General features: G+C 42.3%; 1 protein-coding gene across 2 annotated transcripts in view; it reads left to right on the forward strand.

The window, feature by feature from the left end:
• Nucleotides 1-15,535, forward strand: part of znf462 (zinc finger protein 462) — a 46,001-nt gene that overhangs the window by 12,871 nt on the left and 17,595 nt on the right. For both annotated transcript variants that reach the window (XM_077585911.1, XM_077585910.1), the window contains exons 2-3: nt 9,014-9,300; nt 10,083-15,175. In XM_077585911.1, coding sequence (XP_077442037.1) covers nt 9,054-9,300; nt 10,083-15,175 — 5,340 coding nt within the window. In that variant the 5' untranslated portion in view covers nt 9,014-9,053. The remainder of the gene's footprint in view (nt 1-9,013; nt 9,301-10,082; nt 15,176-15,535) is intronic.

A 15,535-nucleotide genomic window follows, 5' to 3' on the forward strand; every position in this document is an offset into this window, starting at 1 on the left:
GACTCACTGTTTTGCTTGCTTGCTTGTCCTCACAAAAAACCCGACTTTCCTCCCTCTTTCCCCGACACTTGAATACAAAAGACAACCATTCTTGTTTTCGCTGGGTAACAGCAGAAGTTGTTTCTTCAGGTCAAATTTATCTACGTCCACTGCAATCAAGTCCACTAAAACCGATTTCAATCAAGTTAGCGTAAACTGACAATGGGATTTAATATTCTGTGAAACATAGGGCATCTATGATGCTACTGTTAGCATTGAAAGTTGGCGGACCACTAAACAGTATCATCTTTCACACTAGCCATCTAAACCATCCTTTCGAGCTGGCTTTCTTGTATAATTGTTCTGTAAGAAGATGTACAGTTTCATGAAGTCATCCCAGAAATTTACTTCTGATGTATCACTGGACTAACATTGAGTGAGTGTCCTTGCTTGTCCCCTTTGGCGTTGAAAGAACTGTTGCCGTGGAGCTGATATTGCCACTCATCTAATTATATTAATAAAGCAAGGGTTGTGTTTTGTAACGGTGCACTTTGAGAAGTTCAATCTGAATAGCACGAACAAATAAGTTACAACTCTAATGTTATTTAAGACAAATCATTTTAAACTCAACTTTTTCTCTTATTTGGATTTATTTGTGCAGCTGCTAGAACACTGGTAATGGACATCTGGTCATGAGTTGGTTGGACTCGGTTGTTTTAATTTTGAACTTGTGTAGTCCAAGTGTAGACTAATGAGGTTTTGTCCTAATTCGAGTTTTAAAAAGTTGTAATAATCAAAGTCTTTCAAAAAGCTATACTATTGACATACTGTGTATTTGTCCCCACATTTATTTGATTGCATTCCAGTGTATGACTCCTTATGACAAACCGCTCATGGCTGAACATGATGGACTAGTTCCATCTCGCGTCTGAGAAGGCGCAGGAGTTCATTGATCGGCTGGTGGAAATCGATGTCTCATCTCAAGTGTATTCAGACTTCCTCAAATGTGCGGCATCATGTGATCGCATCATTTCAGGAACCTCAGTTCTTAGCGCAGATGCCTCAGATGAGGACAGTGAGCTAGCTCACGGCTTTCTCTTCTCACAAGTGATGAAATGTGATATGATCATAAAGACGAGAGTAACTTTGTTAGATTTCAGGACTGTGTAGTTTTGGAAATTGATTCTAATGAGAAAAGCTTTTTCCCAAGTTTCTTTTTAGTAATGCTGCTGTCGCAGTAGGAGGCTAGAAAACTAGTCGTGCACTGTTTTTTTCCCAATTGCTTTAAAACAAAATTTAACAGTTGTTGACCAATAAATTGATATGATGCCCACCCTACTAATACCAAACATTGCATGACCTCCTTGGTGGTGTTAATAATTATGATGAATGGGTACCGTACATAAAATAAGATTTATTTACATTAGAACATATGTATTTTCTTGCTTATCGATTTAGTAGGTTAATGATTATATGTAAAGAGATTGAGTTAAACTTAAATGAGAACCAGTAATTTTTCATGCAATGTGTGTCCAGAGTCAACTAAATGCTGAAACTTGGCTAAAACTTTCTCCTAGTATTTACCTTTCTGGTATGTGCATTGGTTTTAAGAACTTGTGTCAACTCTTCTTCATCTCCACTTGTTGCTGATGATAACTGTTATAACTTGACATTTTTGCTGAAAAAGCAGTATCAGGCTCGGGAGCTTCTGATGAACGAAGGTAACATAATAATCCCCCATTTTAGTTGTAAATGTTGGCAGTGTTCGCATAGGTGAGAACTTATTACCTCAGGAAAGGCGCTTATTGGTTTGAATGGAGCCAGAGCTCAATGTAGTGGATAAACGACACAAGCGCATATTCTGTGTAACTCCCAACATTTAACAGTTTTTATTGTTTCATCAGAAAATAACAATATATTAGCATTCCTTTGGTAAAACTTGATTATAGGAAATGGCTATTATCTGTCAATAAAATCGTCCAACCGATGAATCGGTGGGTCATATGCTGTTACTGTAAAAGTCACAAAATGAAGTATATGGTATGTAGTAGCAGGTGCTTATGTGGTGGAGGAACATGGCCTTAAAAAATTATGGCATGGATTAGTTAAAACATGGAGTTGGCCTTGGAATATACTTGACAATTACCACTATTATTATTTATATATATATATATATATATATATATATATATATATATATATATATATAAAAGCTGCTGTCTCCATACACTTTACCCTTATCCCAAGCCACCCTTGTTCCATGAAGTCTTTTGTTTACTGTCAACGTGGGCTAAGAGGGCCTTCTTGTGAAAGAAAACCCAACACCAGTCTATAACATCTATTTTTAACTATACATTTGTAAAAATCCCAAACATTTTGAATGACAAGTTGGCATACTTACTGTCTGTAATTCCACCCTGTCCTCACTCATGAACTGTCATGGTAGTCCTTTTTACCACTGCATGTTGTACGTAAGGCCTAGTGGAATATGAAGGTCAGTCAGGTCGGGCCAAGTTTTCCTCTTTTTTTCTTTTCTTTTTTTTAACCACTGTTGTTATCTGCAACATGCCAACTGATAAAAAAGCAGACTCTGAGCCAGCGAGGTAACTCGGCATCTGAAACGATTGTTTTAGGGAGGTGATGTCTTTAGTACTTGCTTGAATGTGTGTTTAGAAATGGAATTCAGAAGGTGACAAGATAAGCAAGTTGGTCAGGTATGATTCTTGTCGGTAGGCCAAAAGTAACATACAATCAATCATTACAACACGTTTGCCACCATTGTGACTTAAAAAACTATGGCACTGCCAGAAACATGAATAAGCAGTCAAAAACAGTTGACCTACTTCCTGGACTTTGGATTTTTTAGAAAATATCCCCAAATAGTACCACACGCAAAGCCTTATTTCATAGTGAAGGAGTTGGATAATCAAAGGTTTTGTTGGGGTAAAAAGCTCATTCCGAACCTCATGTGCCCACATGGCCAACCAGTGGCCTGATTTTGGGGGTCTGAAATGCTCATTTTGTCCCGTAGCCATATTTTGAGTCCTCCTTCTTGTACCCCCACCAAAGGCCTGCGTGCCTGAATGAGCAAAAGGCAAATTACAGTCTGTGTGGTCATACTGCATGGTCAAGTCCTAAACAAACACAAACAAGGTTTTTCCTGGCTCAAAATGAGGCAGAGGTGGTATCGTCCTAACTATGGGTGACTACCGATATCAGGTACTGGTACCGGTGCCAATACCATTCTTATTTTAAGGTATCGGTTCTCGCGGCAGTAACCTTATACCATTATCAGCTGCCCTCCTGCAGCCATTTTCCGATCAATAACTAGAAATGAGAAATTATTGAATACAAAGTTGCCATACATTTTTTGCCCTTTTTTTTTTTTTTTTAAACTACAATCATCCAAAATGTATCCACTAGTACCAATTAAATTGTAAATATAGTTCAGCGTTGTTGTAAAACACTATTATGTTTATACTGTGTTTTTATGACTTTGCCACCTCTGCCTCACAACCATGAAATGGGCCAAAACCTCATAAGTCACAGTTTGGCTAATTTCATATGCACTTTTGGTCAGTGTGGTTGTCATTTTTACAAATTATTGACCAATCTAAAATGTTGAAAATGGCTTGTTGTCTTTGATGATGCAATGTTAATGGTTGAAAAAGCATGTTTTTTTGGGGTCTCCTGAAAAGTGACAATTTTGGAGGTACAAGGTTTTGGCTCGACACCAGCGTCATAAATGTCTAAACCCAGAAAATATATGTGAGCTGTGATTGGTTGTTACCTGAGCCTTTAGGTACTGTGATGTATTTCAGTCAACAGCAAGTCAGTGGCAAATTGGCTGATTTTGCATCTTAATTCATAGTCCACAAACACTATATTAAGCAGAGTGCCATTTTTTAGACTAGTGGGGGCGCATAGAACATATTAAGAACATTTTGGACGAGACTTCAGCTTTAAGATTATTGGCCCTAACTCATTTTGGACCCTACCTGAGACAAATCCACTCTTAATACACCTCAGAGATAAGAATATTCTTATAAGACAATCTTATAAGACATAATATAGTTAGGCGTTTTACGTCCTTGTTGAGAAGGGGCAGAATCAGGAGGAAAAACAGCCCCGATTGTTTTTGTATGTACCTGGTCTTACAGATTGCCATTCACAGTCCATTACTCATTAATTGTAGATCGGTTGACTTGATCTTGTCTTGCCTCTTCCAATAGATCATAGGCATTTCCTTTTTTTTTCATTTTTGTCTTTTCATGAACTCTGTTTTGGGTCACTATTTCTGGAGAATTCTATCCAGGGTGAACACTTTCTAAGACACACTGGGTACCACCCAAGCTGTTTTTATCACTTAATTTTTTTTCTTTAATTCAGTAGTATGACAGTCAGGGACTAAGATGAAAGTCAAACAACTTTTTTTCCGCTCACTGACTCCTTTTACGATGTCACAGAGTGCTGATTTAACTCCATAGCTTTTATTGGTTGTTATATTCACGAGTACTGTGATGCTATTATGCTATTTAACAGAACATCTTCGCTTGGCTTCGAATAAAGGCAAGGAATTTATTGTTACATTATGGCATTTACATTATGTAATTTGAGGCACATTGGCATGACTGTACAATTCCATCTTTTGTTAAAATGTTTTACTCTATTGGTGCTTAAAGCACTGGAAGATTACACTATCGCATGCCGAGCTTTTACCTTTTACTAGTCACTTGTGACTACTGGCGACGACCATTAGTATAAGCTTTTACTAAGGCGATGGATGAAGCACATGTGGTTGATTGTTTGCACATGTCTGCACTCTAATAATGTCATTCTAGTTCATATCAGGCATTTTCAACTGATGACTGTATTTAGGTATCTTATTAACTAATTACAGCTAATGGCTATTACTGTTGATGCCTTCAGTTGTCGTTTGTAGTATATTTGCAGTAGGGCTGGGCAATAAATCGAATTTATTCCTTACATCGTCATTTTAAAAATCGAATCATTGTAAAATCTAATTTTGTCTTCTGGATTATTAAAAGATGTTGTTCTTATGTTCTGTTACATTCAAATGTTTTTGTGAGTTGCAATTTTGCACAAGTGGCAGAGAATGCTGGATTTACAAGACATGTTTACAATAGCTACCATGTACTTAATTGTGGCATTTAAGCACAAACTATGAATGTTAAATTTATGTTAAAACTAATTTAGAATCAATATACATTATTGTTGTCTTAACATTTTGCACAGGAATTAATTTTGAATAAATGAAACCTTTACATGTTTGTTGGGTTTATTAGATTAAAATCGAAATCGTTTTGAATGACTGTAAAAATCTAAATTTTATTTTTGGGAGAGTGAGGAGATCATTTGAAGCACTCCAAAATTGACAGCAGAACTAGTCTTTTTGGCTTTTGAAATGGTCTATTTTGTTGTAACTTCATGCAGAGAAAATGTATGGATTATATGCACACACTGACAAGAACGCAGAATGTGAGCTGTTCCGATTGACTGGTCGAAGGTCAGGAATTTTCTGACTGCACATTGACCATGTGGTTGCAAGACTCATGATACAGGTGGGTAGGCGAAACATATGTGGATAGAAGATGGGAAGTAAACAACAATCCGCACTGTAGGTGGAACTTCAAAGACCACAAAGGCCAAGGTCCAAAACAGAGAAAATGATAGCTGCAAGGGACCATGACATAAAGAACCCTGCATGCTTCAGACCCACAGATGTTCAGAAAAATGTAGAGGACATGAAGTAGCTTGTTGGCTGCTTTGAAACAAACACAAATGAGGTGCTCTTTTTATTTCTTAAAACTTTTTGTAGTTTGAAGATCTGCTGATATTCTATTCTAGTTATTGTGCATTTTGTGGCAAAGACTTTATTCATGTTTCTTATTGGCTGTAAAGGTTTGAAAGTTCAGGGTTATAGTTTTGGACAGAGATTTTTATACATACCCACACCGACCGTTGGAGAATGACTTATTTCCAGATGTGCTATCAGTCGGCATATTATAAACACATTGACCCCTTTCTTGACAACATGAGACAGTAGCAAGAGCCAGCAGTTGGGGACGATGCCTCAGCACTTCTAATCAGCTTAATGTTGGCTTACTCAAAGGCCCTCTTTCATGCGATGCAGCTGCAGAGTGGAGGGTGTGACTACTGGCATAGCTGGCCGATGCAGCGAGACCGGTTGGTGATTAACAAATGTTTGTAGACTTTGGAATCTGGGGAGCCCAGTCTGATTGCTTTGTCCTGCGCTGATCTCCACAAAAAGGTCTTCCAGGTTGCTCCGTCACGCTCCCTGCTCCTCCCACCCTTCCCCTTCAGGCCTGCTATATCCCCCTTCTGCCCCTTCCCTTGCTCTCCTGAGGGCCTGCAGAACTCCCAGATAAAGAAGTTCAAACATGCCTTGCATTTTTAGACCCCCTTGTGGAATGTCGTTGGCGGCTTCCACAAAACGAGTGGAAGCAGAGGAGAGACTGCACTTCTCCGTCTTTTTCCACAAAGGGTTGCAACAACTCTCCTCAGAGCGCAAGCCCTGGCATTTAGAGAAAAACCTGATGCTACAGATAATGTCCTGAGAAACGAAAGGCGGAGTCGGGCTGGTGAGAGTGTGAGATGCTTTCTGCTGAGCTTGTGTTGTACATCTGGCAGATAGATTTCTGTCAGCACTTCCCCCGTGACAGGCCGCCCAGCCCTTTTTTTTTTTGTTGAGGAAGAGGATCAGGTCCCTGTGTCCATGTTGTGCTGCTGGCTGGCTGAACACCTAAGTGCATGTAGTCAGCTCTTAAAATGGCTGCCCTTGAAGCTCAGCTCAGAGGAGGATCTGAGCAGCTCAGTCACCGCCTGTCAGAGCTCCAGCAGACTAGATGAAAGCAGATGTATTATCGCCCCCATTAACTGGTGTGGCAAAGTGTAGGCTCCACCAACTCTTGGCAAATGGTGTTTTTCTTTCCCCCCTCTTGATACCCATGTCAAGAATACTGGCATTTGAAGGCCACTCGGTGGAAAACTGTGTTGAAATGCCAAGAGAGCAGGGTGTGTGGCTGTAACATGACTCCTAACAATGGATCCCCTGCTTGCTCAGGGCCATTGTGGCTCACGTGGACTTCTTCCCTGGTCGACCAGTCGCACGTGGAAAGCTGGTTGGATTCTGCCTCAGTCTGTGGATTTCTGGATTTTCTAGTATTTAAGTCAGTGGGCTGACTGCTTTAGTACAAAGGTGTATATTGTTGCTCAAGGGCTATCGTTCACAATTCACATCAAAGTTGGAATAGGAAAAGGTGTATAGCTTCTAAAGAATCATTCAACCTTTTAAAAGTAGAGAAACGGTAGATGGAGAATATCGGAGAAAACATTAACCACTGGTCCACACGAACAAAGCAGATGATGGCTTTAAAAACGTTTTATGCATTTGTCACTGTGAAACTAAAAAAGTAAAGACATTTCGTTACAGTCCGATTCATACCAAAAGCCAATCAGATATGATAATAGTAAATGGAGGCTCCTTTTTTCCGTTTGTAAAAAAGCTAACTAAACATACTATTTTAGAGCTAACTAAACATACTATTTTACGCTTCTGTAGCAGAAAATAGCTGAACAAAAATTACCTCTGCTGATAAATCCATTGTTTCTTTCCCACTGGCTGTCCTTGAAAACAATAAAAATGGAGAGAAAAGGAGAGATTCTGCTGCCCCTTCTTTCCTGCTGTTGTCAGTATTCATCCGAAACATTGCCTTGTTAGGTCTGTAGCTAAACTAGGGATGGCTTGATAGCACTTTTTCATATTCAGTACCAATACCAGCCTCAAAAATCGTCCGATACCGATTCTATACCTATCCGATTCTTAATGTCACTCCAAAAGTTGTAAATGATACGTGGATGTAATTTGCTTTATATTGACATCTAAAAGCAACACGTTCAATGTAGTGTACAACAATTATTCTGGTCCCCTAAAGAAAGAAGGAAAACACACTGAAATCACGTGTAACTACTGTGGCTTTATTAAAACGGCAGACATAAATGCCGCCAAAATATGTCTGTGGGTCTGTCGGCTTCTGCTCACCTGACAAAAACACAGGCACATGGCAACTATGGCGACAGGTCGTCTGTGCTATGGCATGTCGCGCAAAGTGAAATTGAAAGATATATAGTTTGGGTTTATGGATTTAATTGGGTTGGTTCTAACAAACATAATTCGATACCGGATCGGATTTGATTCTGATCCATTCGATTGGATCAGACTATCGTGATTCTCAAAGTTTAACCCTTTTACTGCCAAACGTTATCTAAAAAGACAACACCTACAGTGCCAGCCATTTCGAGCATTTTCACTCATCTTTCAAGGCAAACAGAATATTGTGTGCTATAGGGCTGAACAATTATGGAAAATAATCGTTCTACGAAAAAAAACACTAACATTCTGTAGTAATCCTTGTGGGTGGGTCGCGGGTTGTGTAGTTTAAAGATAGTATTAACATGGTGTGGGGAAACACTGTTAATTGTGCTGTACTCATAAAGGTGCAATGTTACAGGGATTTAAAGCAACGTACTGTGAAATGATTCTACACTATGACAATCCAAACTATAGACAAGGCTGAAGGAGCTGTAAAAGCCATCATCCCTCAATCTTTTTTTTTTTTTTTAACACAGTTGATACAATTTGATGGAATGTTCTGCTCTAAATGCTTTGTGGAGCTGCTGTCCAGCTGTTGCTTATCCCAAGGTAATAAAAATGGGATGAATCAGGCCATAATCCCTCTTTGGTCCCTCCATTGTTTCTGGAATGATGCTACGCTCAAAAAAGGGGACTCTTACCACTACTATTACAACGAACATCATCCGAGTGATTTGGTCACCATTAGAGGTTTACAAATTGAATTCAGAGCTCTCTCTTCAAGTGTCTGCTGCTAGCCAAATAGATGACTTCCAGGCAGCCATAGGCTTTATTTGATACACCAACAGGTTATGTTGTATTTTTTTTTAACTTGAATACGTTTGTCTGTTTATTTCCCAGGTTTCCCTGATTTTCCAGGGAGTGCTCCCTCCGTTTAGTGATGGAGGTACTGCAGTGTGACGGCTGTGACTTCCGCGCAGACTCATACGATGACTTGAAGAACCACATTCAGGAAGTGCACACAGTCTTCTTGCAGCCTGCCGACGCAGACGATTCGGACTCGCTGAAAGACGAGGAGGAGGAAGAAGATGACGACAATGACGTCAACCAGGTGGCGGAGGAAGCAGTAACGGAGGAAACCAGAGACAAAGATGACAAGAATCACACACCTCCTAAAGCTGGAATGAGTAAGCCTCCCTTATAAACAGTTAATTTATCCAGCATTTAGACACACAGTTCTGCATAAAAGGATATTTTTTTGTTTTAATAAAGGTTCATGAATATGGATTTACTCAATGATGCACAACAGCTTCAAAATGGGAATCGCAGGTTAACTGAAATATGGCCAAAGATACAATCATAATAATACAGTGGAAGTGTGTCATTAAATAAAATGCCTCAAATGATACTTATTGGACAGATTAAGAAGCAGACAATTCATATCTTAAAGGTGACGTTTACTCCCCAGCAATTGGTTAATTAAACGCTTAATGGTGATATTTACGCACCCTGGCAATTAGTTCATTAAAACAAAATAAATATTGGCAACATTCTTGACATTGTTGTAACTCACTGTTCTTAGATTCAATGGTGATTATTAAAATTTGGCGATCACTTTAAAAAGTCAAACTGATATCTGATGTTGCTGTTTCGATTTTGCAAGGTGACCGATTTTGATGCTGTAATATCAATATTTTAGCCCAGCCCTAAAGAATGTCTTTTTTCCCCTCATTTTGTCTCTTGTTCCATTTCTTAACTAGTCTATATGTATTTAAACACACAGACACACAGGTATAAAACACAATATATGCAATTATCACATAAAATTAAATTTTGTATGCCGGAACTGCCCCAATTCCCTCTTGTTCATTATGATGCCATCTGGGAGCCAAAAGAAAACGGGGTATATGGCGTTAAAATCCGGCCTTATATAGCAGATGTCTAATGCATTTGCTAATCTTTTGTTCAGGTCCCAACTCTGCTGACAGCTCCAGCAAGGCATCGCCGAAGCAAAGTGCAGAGACCCATCTGCTGTTTTACCAATGCAAGTTCTGCGTCCGTTACTTCAGATCCAAGTCATTCCTAAGGAACCACAACAAAAAGGTGCACAATGTTGTCGAGGAGGATGTGGTCGCACAGATATCATCTCAGACGGACATTTGCAAGGTGTATTCCTGCCAGCATTGCGCCTACAAGACTCCGCGCAAAGCAAGAATGATGAAACACCACGTTATGTATCATAGGCAAGTTCCCTCTGGGGTCTGCAGGGTTGGCTCAGAGAACGCCGAACCTGACGAGGAGTCGTGCTCATCCAGCAGCCTCATGAGAGGGACGTTAGCCTGCGAATGGTGCGACTATCAGACTAACCAGGAGGCCAACTGGACCAGTCACGTGGTCAAGGAACACAGCAACAAGGTCAATATAGTGTCAAGTATTCCTACACCGGAAGGTGATGCAGACGCAAGCTCACCTAAACCTAAACCAGATTCCCCATCCCAAAGCCCCACTAGATCAAAGACACCGTTGACTGAAGAAAAGGAGTCAATGGGAGAAATGCTTGAAAATGCATCGGGGCAGATTGGTGCAGTCACTCCCCTCAGTGCAGAATGCTCTGTTTCACCTAAGAGGCCCAACAGTGGCAGTGAGATAGATGCCAACTTAATAAATGAAGAGGACTCAAGGAGCAGCTTGGAGGGTGAAGATGAAGAGCTAGGTGATATAGATGATCCCAACTACACTGGAATATTGTCGGCAGACGCGAAGCAGCTATTAACAGATGAGGACAATAAGTTGTTGGAGACGAAAGGAATACCTTTCAGGAAGTACCAGAACCGTTTCCAGTGCCCCTTTTGCTCCTTCCTTACCATGCACAGGCGTAGCATCTCGCGCCACATTGAAAACATTCACCTCTCTGGTAAAACAACAGTATATAAATGTGATGAATGCCCATTTATTTGCACCAGCCCTCTTAAATTAGGCACGCACAAACAGAGCCACAGTTCCTCTGATGTGGAGACCATGGACCTTACAAGCGACAGCCCAGAACCTCACAATGACAGCCCCGGGGAGCCCGTTAACGGGGGAAATGTAAGTATGTCCAAGATGAATGGAAAAAAGTCAACCAGCGTGTTGAACGACCAGCAGAATCCACATCGCTGCACGCTCTGCAACTACTCCACCACCACCCTGAAAGGACTGAGGGTTCACCAACAGCACAAGCACTCCTACTGTGATGACATGGATCCGACTGTCTTTGAAAGTCAGTTGGCTGACCAACTGGACACGGATGTAGCATCCTCACCAACCTGTCTACAAAAAACCCAGACCTCCATATTAGGGCTCGCCACCAAGAAACCCTTAGTCAGCGGTAAACGCGCGAGGAAGTCCATCAACGACTTGCCTTTGGATTTGTCCTCGGTCAAAAAGAGAACGAGAATTGATGAAATTGCAAGCAACCTTCAAAGCAAAATAAGCCAAAGCCAGCAGGACCTGATCATAAATCTGGATGACATTGATGACGAGGACATGGCAGACGATAACAGCCATGTTGGAAGAAACCATGATGGCAAAAATGCGGTCTTTACCTACAACATACTGCAACCTCACACAAGGGATTCATCTTACAAGGGAGGCAGGATAGGGAAAAGAAAAAGCAACCCTAAATCAAAATCCAGCAGCCTTCCTCTATCCCTGACTCTTTCTGATGACAGTGAAAACATTTCGGGTGATCTGACTGATAGTCGAGAGGCTACCCAAGAAAACAGTGAGTATTCCGGGGATCCTGGAATGGCGCGTTTCTACTGTAAACACTGTGATTACCACAACAAGTCTGCTCGTAGCGTCAGCACCCATTACCAGAGGATGCACCCTTACATCAAATTTAGCTTTAAATACATCCTGGACCCTGAGGACCAAAGCGCCGTCTTTCGCTGCTTGGAGTGCTACATTGAGTACACGAACTACAACGACCTACACCAACACTACATGGATCACCACCCAGAAGCCAGCAATGTGCTCAACTTTAACCAGCCCAATTTGGTTTACATGTGTCGCTTCTGCTCGTACACGAGCCCCAATGTGCGAAGCCTAATGCCTCACTACCAAAGAATGCATCCCACAGTGAAGATCAACAATGCAATGATCTTCTCCAGCTATGTCGTGGAGCAGTCGCAAAAGTCTGGCGAATCACAGACTCTGAGGGAGATATTAAACTCTGGCCCCAAAACGTTTAACTCAGCCACATCCACTCCAAGCTCCTCCTCAAGCCCACTGCTTAAAACGGTGTCCAAGACCCCTGAATCAAGCACAGAGATGGATCCACTCAAGGACGCCATGGCCGGGAGTGTCGTTGTGTATGATTGTGACGTATGTGCTTTTTCTAGCCCCAACATGCACTCTGTTTTGGTCCACTATCAAAAGAAACACCCTGAGCAAAAGGCATCATATTTCCGTATACAGAAATCTATGAAAGTTATCTCCGCAGATCAGCCCGTCGCTAACTCCTCGTTTAACTTACACACGTCATCTACCCCCAAAAAATCAAGCGCGGCACTATATGGATCAGACGAGGATATGTTCTACTGTAAACACTGTATATACAGCAACAAATCTGTTGTGGGAGTGTTGGTGCATTATCAAAAGAGGCACCCCGAAGTAAAGGTGACAGCCAAATACATCAAACATGGTGCCCCCACCCCAGGCTTGCTGAAACTAATTGATGAATTACAAATTGCAGCGCCTAAGCAGTTTCTGACGCAGTTCCCAAACAATGGTCATGACGGCTCCAACAACTCAAGCCCTAAACCTGGAAGTGGAGAGAAGTGTGAGGATGAGCTGTTCTTCTGTCAGCACTGTGATTACGGTAATAGGACTGTCAAAGGAGTGCTCATTCATTACCAGAAAAAGCACAAGGAAACTAAAGCTAACGCCGACTTAGTGCGTCGTCATACCGCCGTCGTTCGGAGTCAGCGTGAACGTGCACAGTCGAGCAGCGTCTCTTCTGCCGCCATCCCAGACCCTGAAAACACTGCACCCCTACGTTCCCTGAAGTGCAGACACTGTGCATACACATCCCCTTATGTCTACGCCCTCAAGAAGCATCTCAAGAAGGATCACCCAACTGTAAAGGCCACGGCCTTGACCATTTTACACTGGGCTTACCAAGATAGCATTGTGGAGGCGGGCTATCACTGTGAGTGGTGCATTTACTCCCACACTGAACCCCAAGGCCTGCTTCTCCATTACCAAAGACGCCACCCTGAGCATAATGTGGACTACGCCTACATGGCCAGCAAGCTTTGGGCTGGGCCAGAGACCAATCAACAAGGGGGGAACCTTGAAACAAAACATTACAAGTGTAGGGACTGTGCCTTTGAGGCTTGCACAGTATATGACATAACTAGTCACTATAAGGCAGTGCACCCCTGGGCGATCGAAGGGGACGAATCTGTTATTTTAGATATTATTAAAGGAACACCTTCAGTGGAGAAGATGCCCAAAGAACATGCATCTTTCAATTGCCAGTCTGTCGAAGATGACGGTGCTCTCTACATTGCCACACCACCTCGAGAGAGCAACCCACATGCCGCTCACCCACGTTTATCTATTTCGAATAATCCCTATCAATGTACTGTGTGTCTGTCCGAGTACAACAGCCTCCATGGCCTCCTCACCCACTATGGCAAGAAGCACCCCGGTATGAAAGTCAAAGCAGCAGACTTTGCACAGGAGGCGGACATCAACCCCAGCTCTGTGTACAAGTGTCGCCACTGTCCCTATGTGAACTCCCGCATCCATGGTGTCCTCACCCACTACCAGAAAAGACACCCATTGGTGAAAGTCACGGCGGAGGACTTTGCAAATGACATAGAGCAAATCGCAGACACAAATGAGGCAGAGGACAAGAACAAGACTCAAAGGCAGGGCTACGGTGCGTACAGGTGCAAAATGTGTTCGTATACACACGGGACACTGGAAAAGCTCAAAATCCACTATGAGAAGTACCACAATCAGTCGGCCACTGAGATTTTCACTCCTGGTTTGACAAGTTTTTCAATCAGCCAAGACACAGAGCCAGTAGCGGAATGCAGCTCCAGTCATACATCAAGCGCAGGAAAAGTCCAGGAGGTCAGTGATGTGGACTTCACCCTCTCACAGTTACCCATCAATAAGCCCGAGAAGCACGCCGTGTTTAAGTGTCAGCTTTGCAAATACTTCTGCTCCACCCGCAAAGGCATTGCTCGCCACTACCGTATCAAGCACAACAATGTCCGTGCTCAGCCTGAGGGTAAAAACAACGTCTTCAAATGTGCGCTGTGTTCATACACTAACCCTATTCGCAAGGGCCTGGCGGCGCACTACCAGAAGCGCCATGATATCGATGCATACTATACCCACTGTCTTGCTGCTTCCAAGACAATGACTGAGAAACCCAGCAAAGTAATATTACCGCCTCCATCCGATCAGGAGAATTCAGAGATGAGCGAAGAAGTCCGCTTAGCTGTAGAGAGGCGAAAGTGTTCTCTTTGTCCCTTTCAGGCCTTCAGCAGGAAGAGCATTGTGTCACACTATATTAAACGGCATCCAGGTGTCTTCCCCAAGAAGCAGCACGCTAGTAAGCTCAGTCGCTACTTTACTGTCATTTATGCCAAAGAACCCGAGAAACCCGAGGATAGTCCTATGGAAGAGGACAACAAGGGGGTGTTGGAGGATGTCCCCGATTCAGAGCAAGATGGGGACTGGCTGCCATTCAAGTGTCTCAAATGTTTCCGGTTGTCCTTTAACACTGGCCTGCTGCTATCAATGCACTACAACGACCACCACAGGGCAGACTTTAAGAGGGACTTTTCAGTGTCACCGGACCCCGAGGATGATGACGACAATGCCTGTGAGTCCTTCCAGTGTTCCCATTGCGAGCTGAAGTTTCTGTCCCTCCCCACGCTCGCCACGCATCTGCTCAATCACAACGACGAATTTCAGAAGAGGGCCACGAGGCATGAGAGGAGACGTCAGCTTCTCAGCAAACACAAAGCAGCAGCCGTACCAGACAGCAAGTCTGAGAAGGTGAGAGGATGAGTGTTTTAGTAATTATCCGTCATAATCACAAGGGGTTAGCCCTTGTGTTGTCTTGTGGTTCAAAAGTGACCCACTACCATTTTCTAAAACTACAGTTTTCCTACTTGAAACTTTGACTTTTTCTAAATGGACCCGATCATCAGAAAAAGTGGCACTTTGTTTTTGTTTATCTTTCCATGTGGGCAGTACACCACTAGGGTACAAAGATTGTCTTACGGGTTATTTCTGAGCCATGAATTTCAAAAACATTTAAACACCAAACAAAAGTTCAAAGGCCCCCACAAACTCACTCTAGCACATGCACACATCAAAGAATATGGACTGTTGTACGAATGGAAGTTGCATTTT

The sequence above is a fragment of the Vanacampus margaritifer genome, chromosome 14, assembly GCF_051991255.1.
Source record: "Vanacampus margaritifer isolate UIUO_Vmar chromosome 14, RoL_Vmar_1.0, whole genome shotgun sequence".
Classification (NCBI taxonomy): domain Eukaryota; kingdom Metazoa; phylum Chordata; class Actinopteri; order Syngnathiformes; family Syngnathidae; genus Vanacampus; species Vanacampus margaritifer.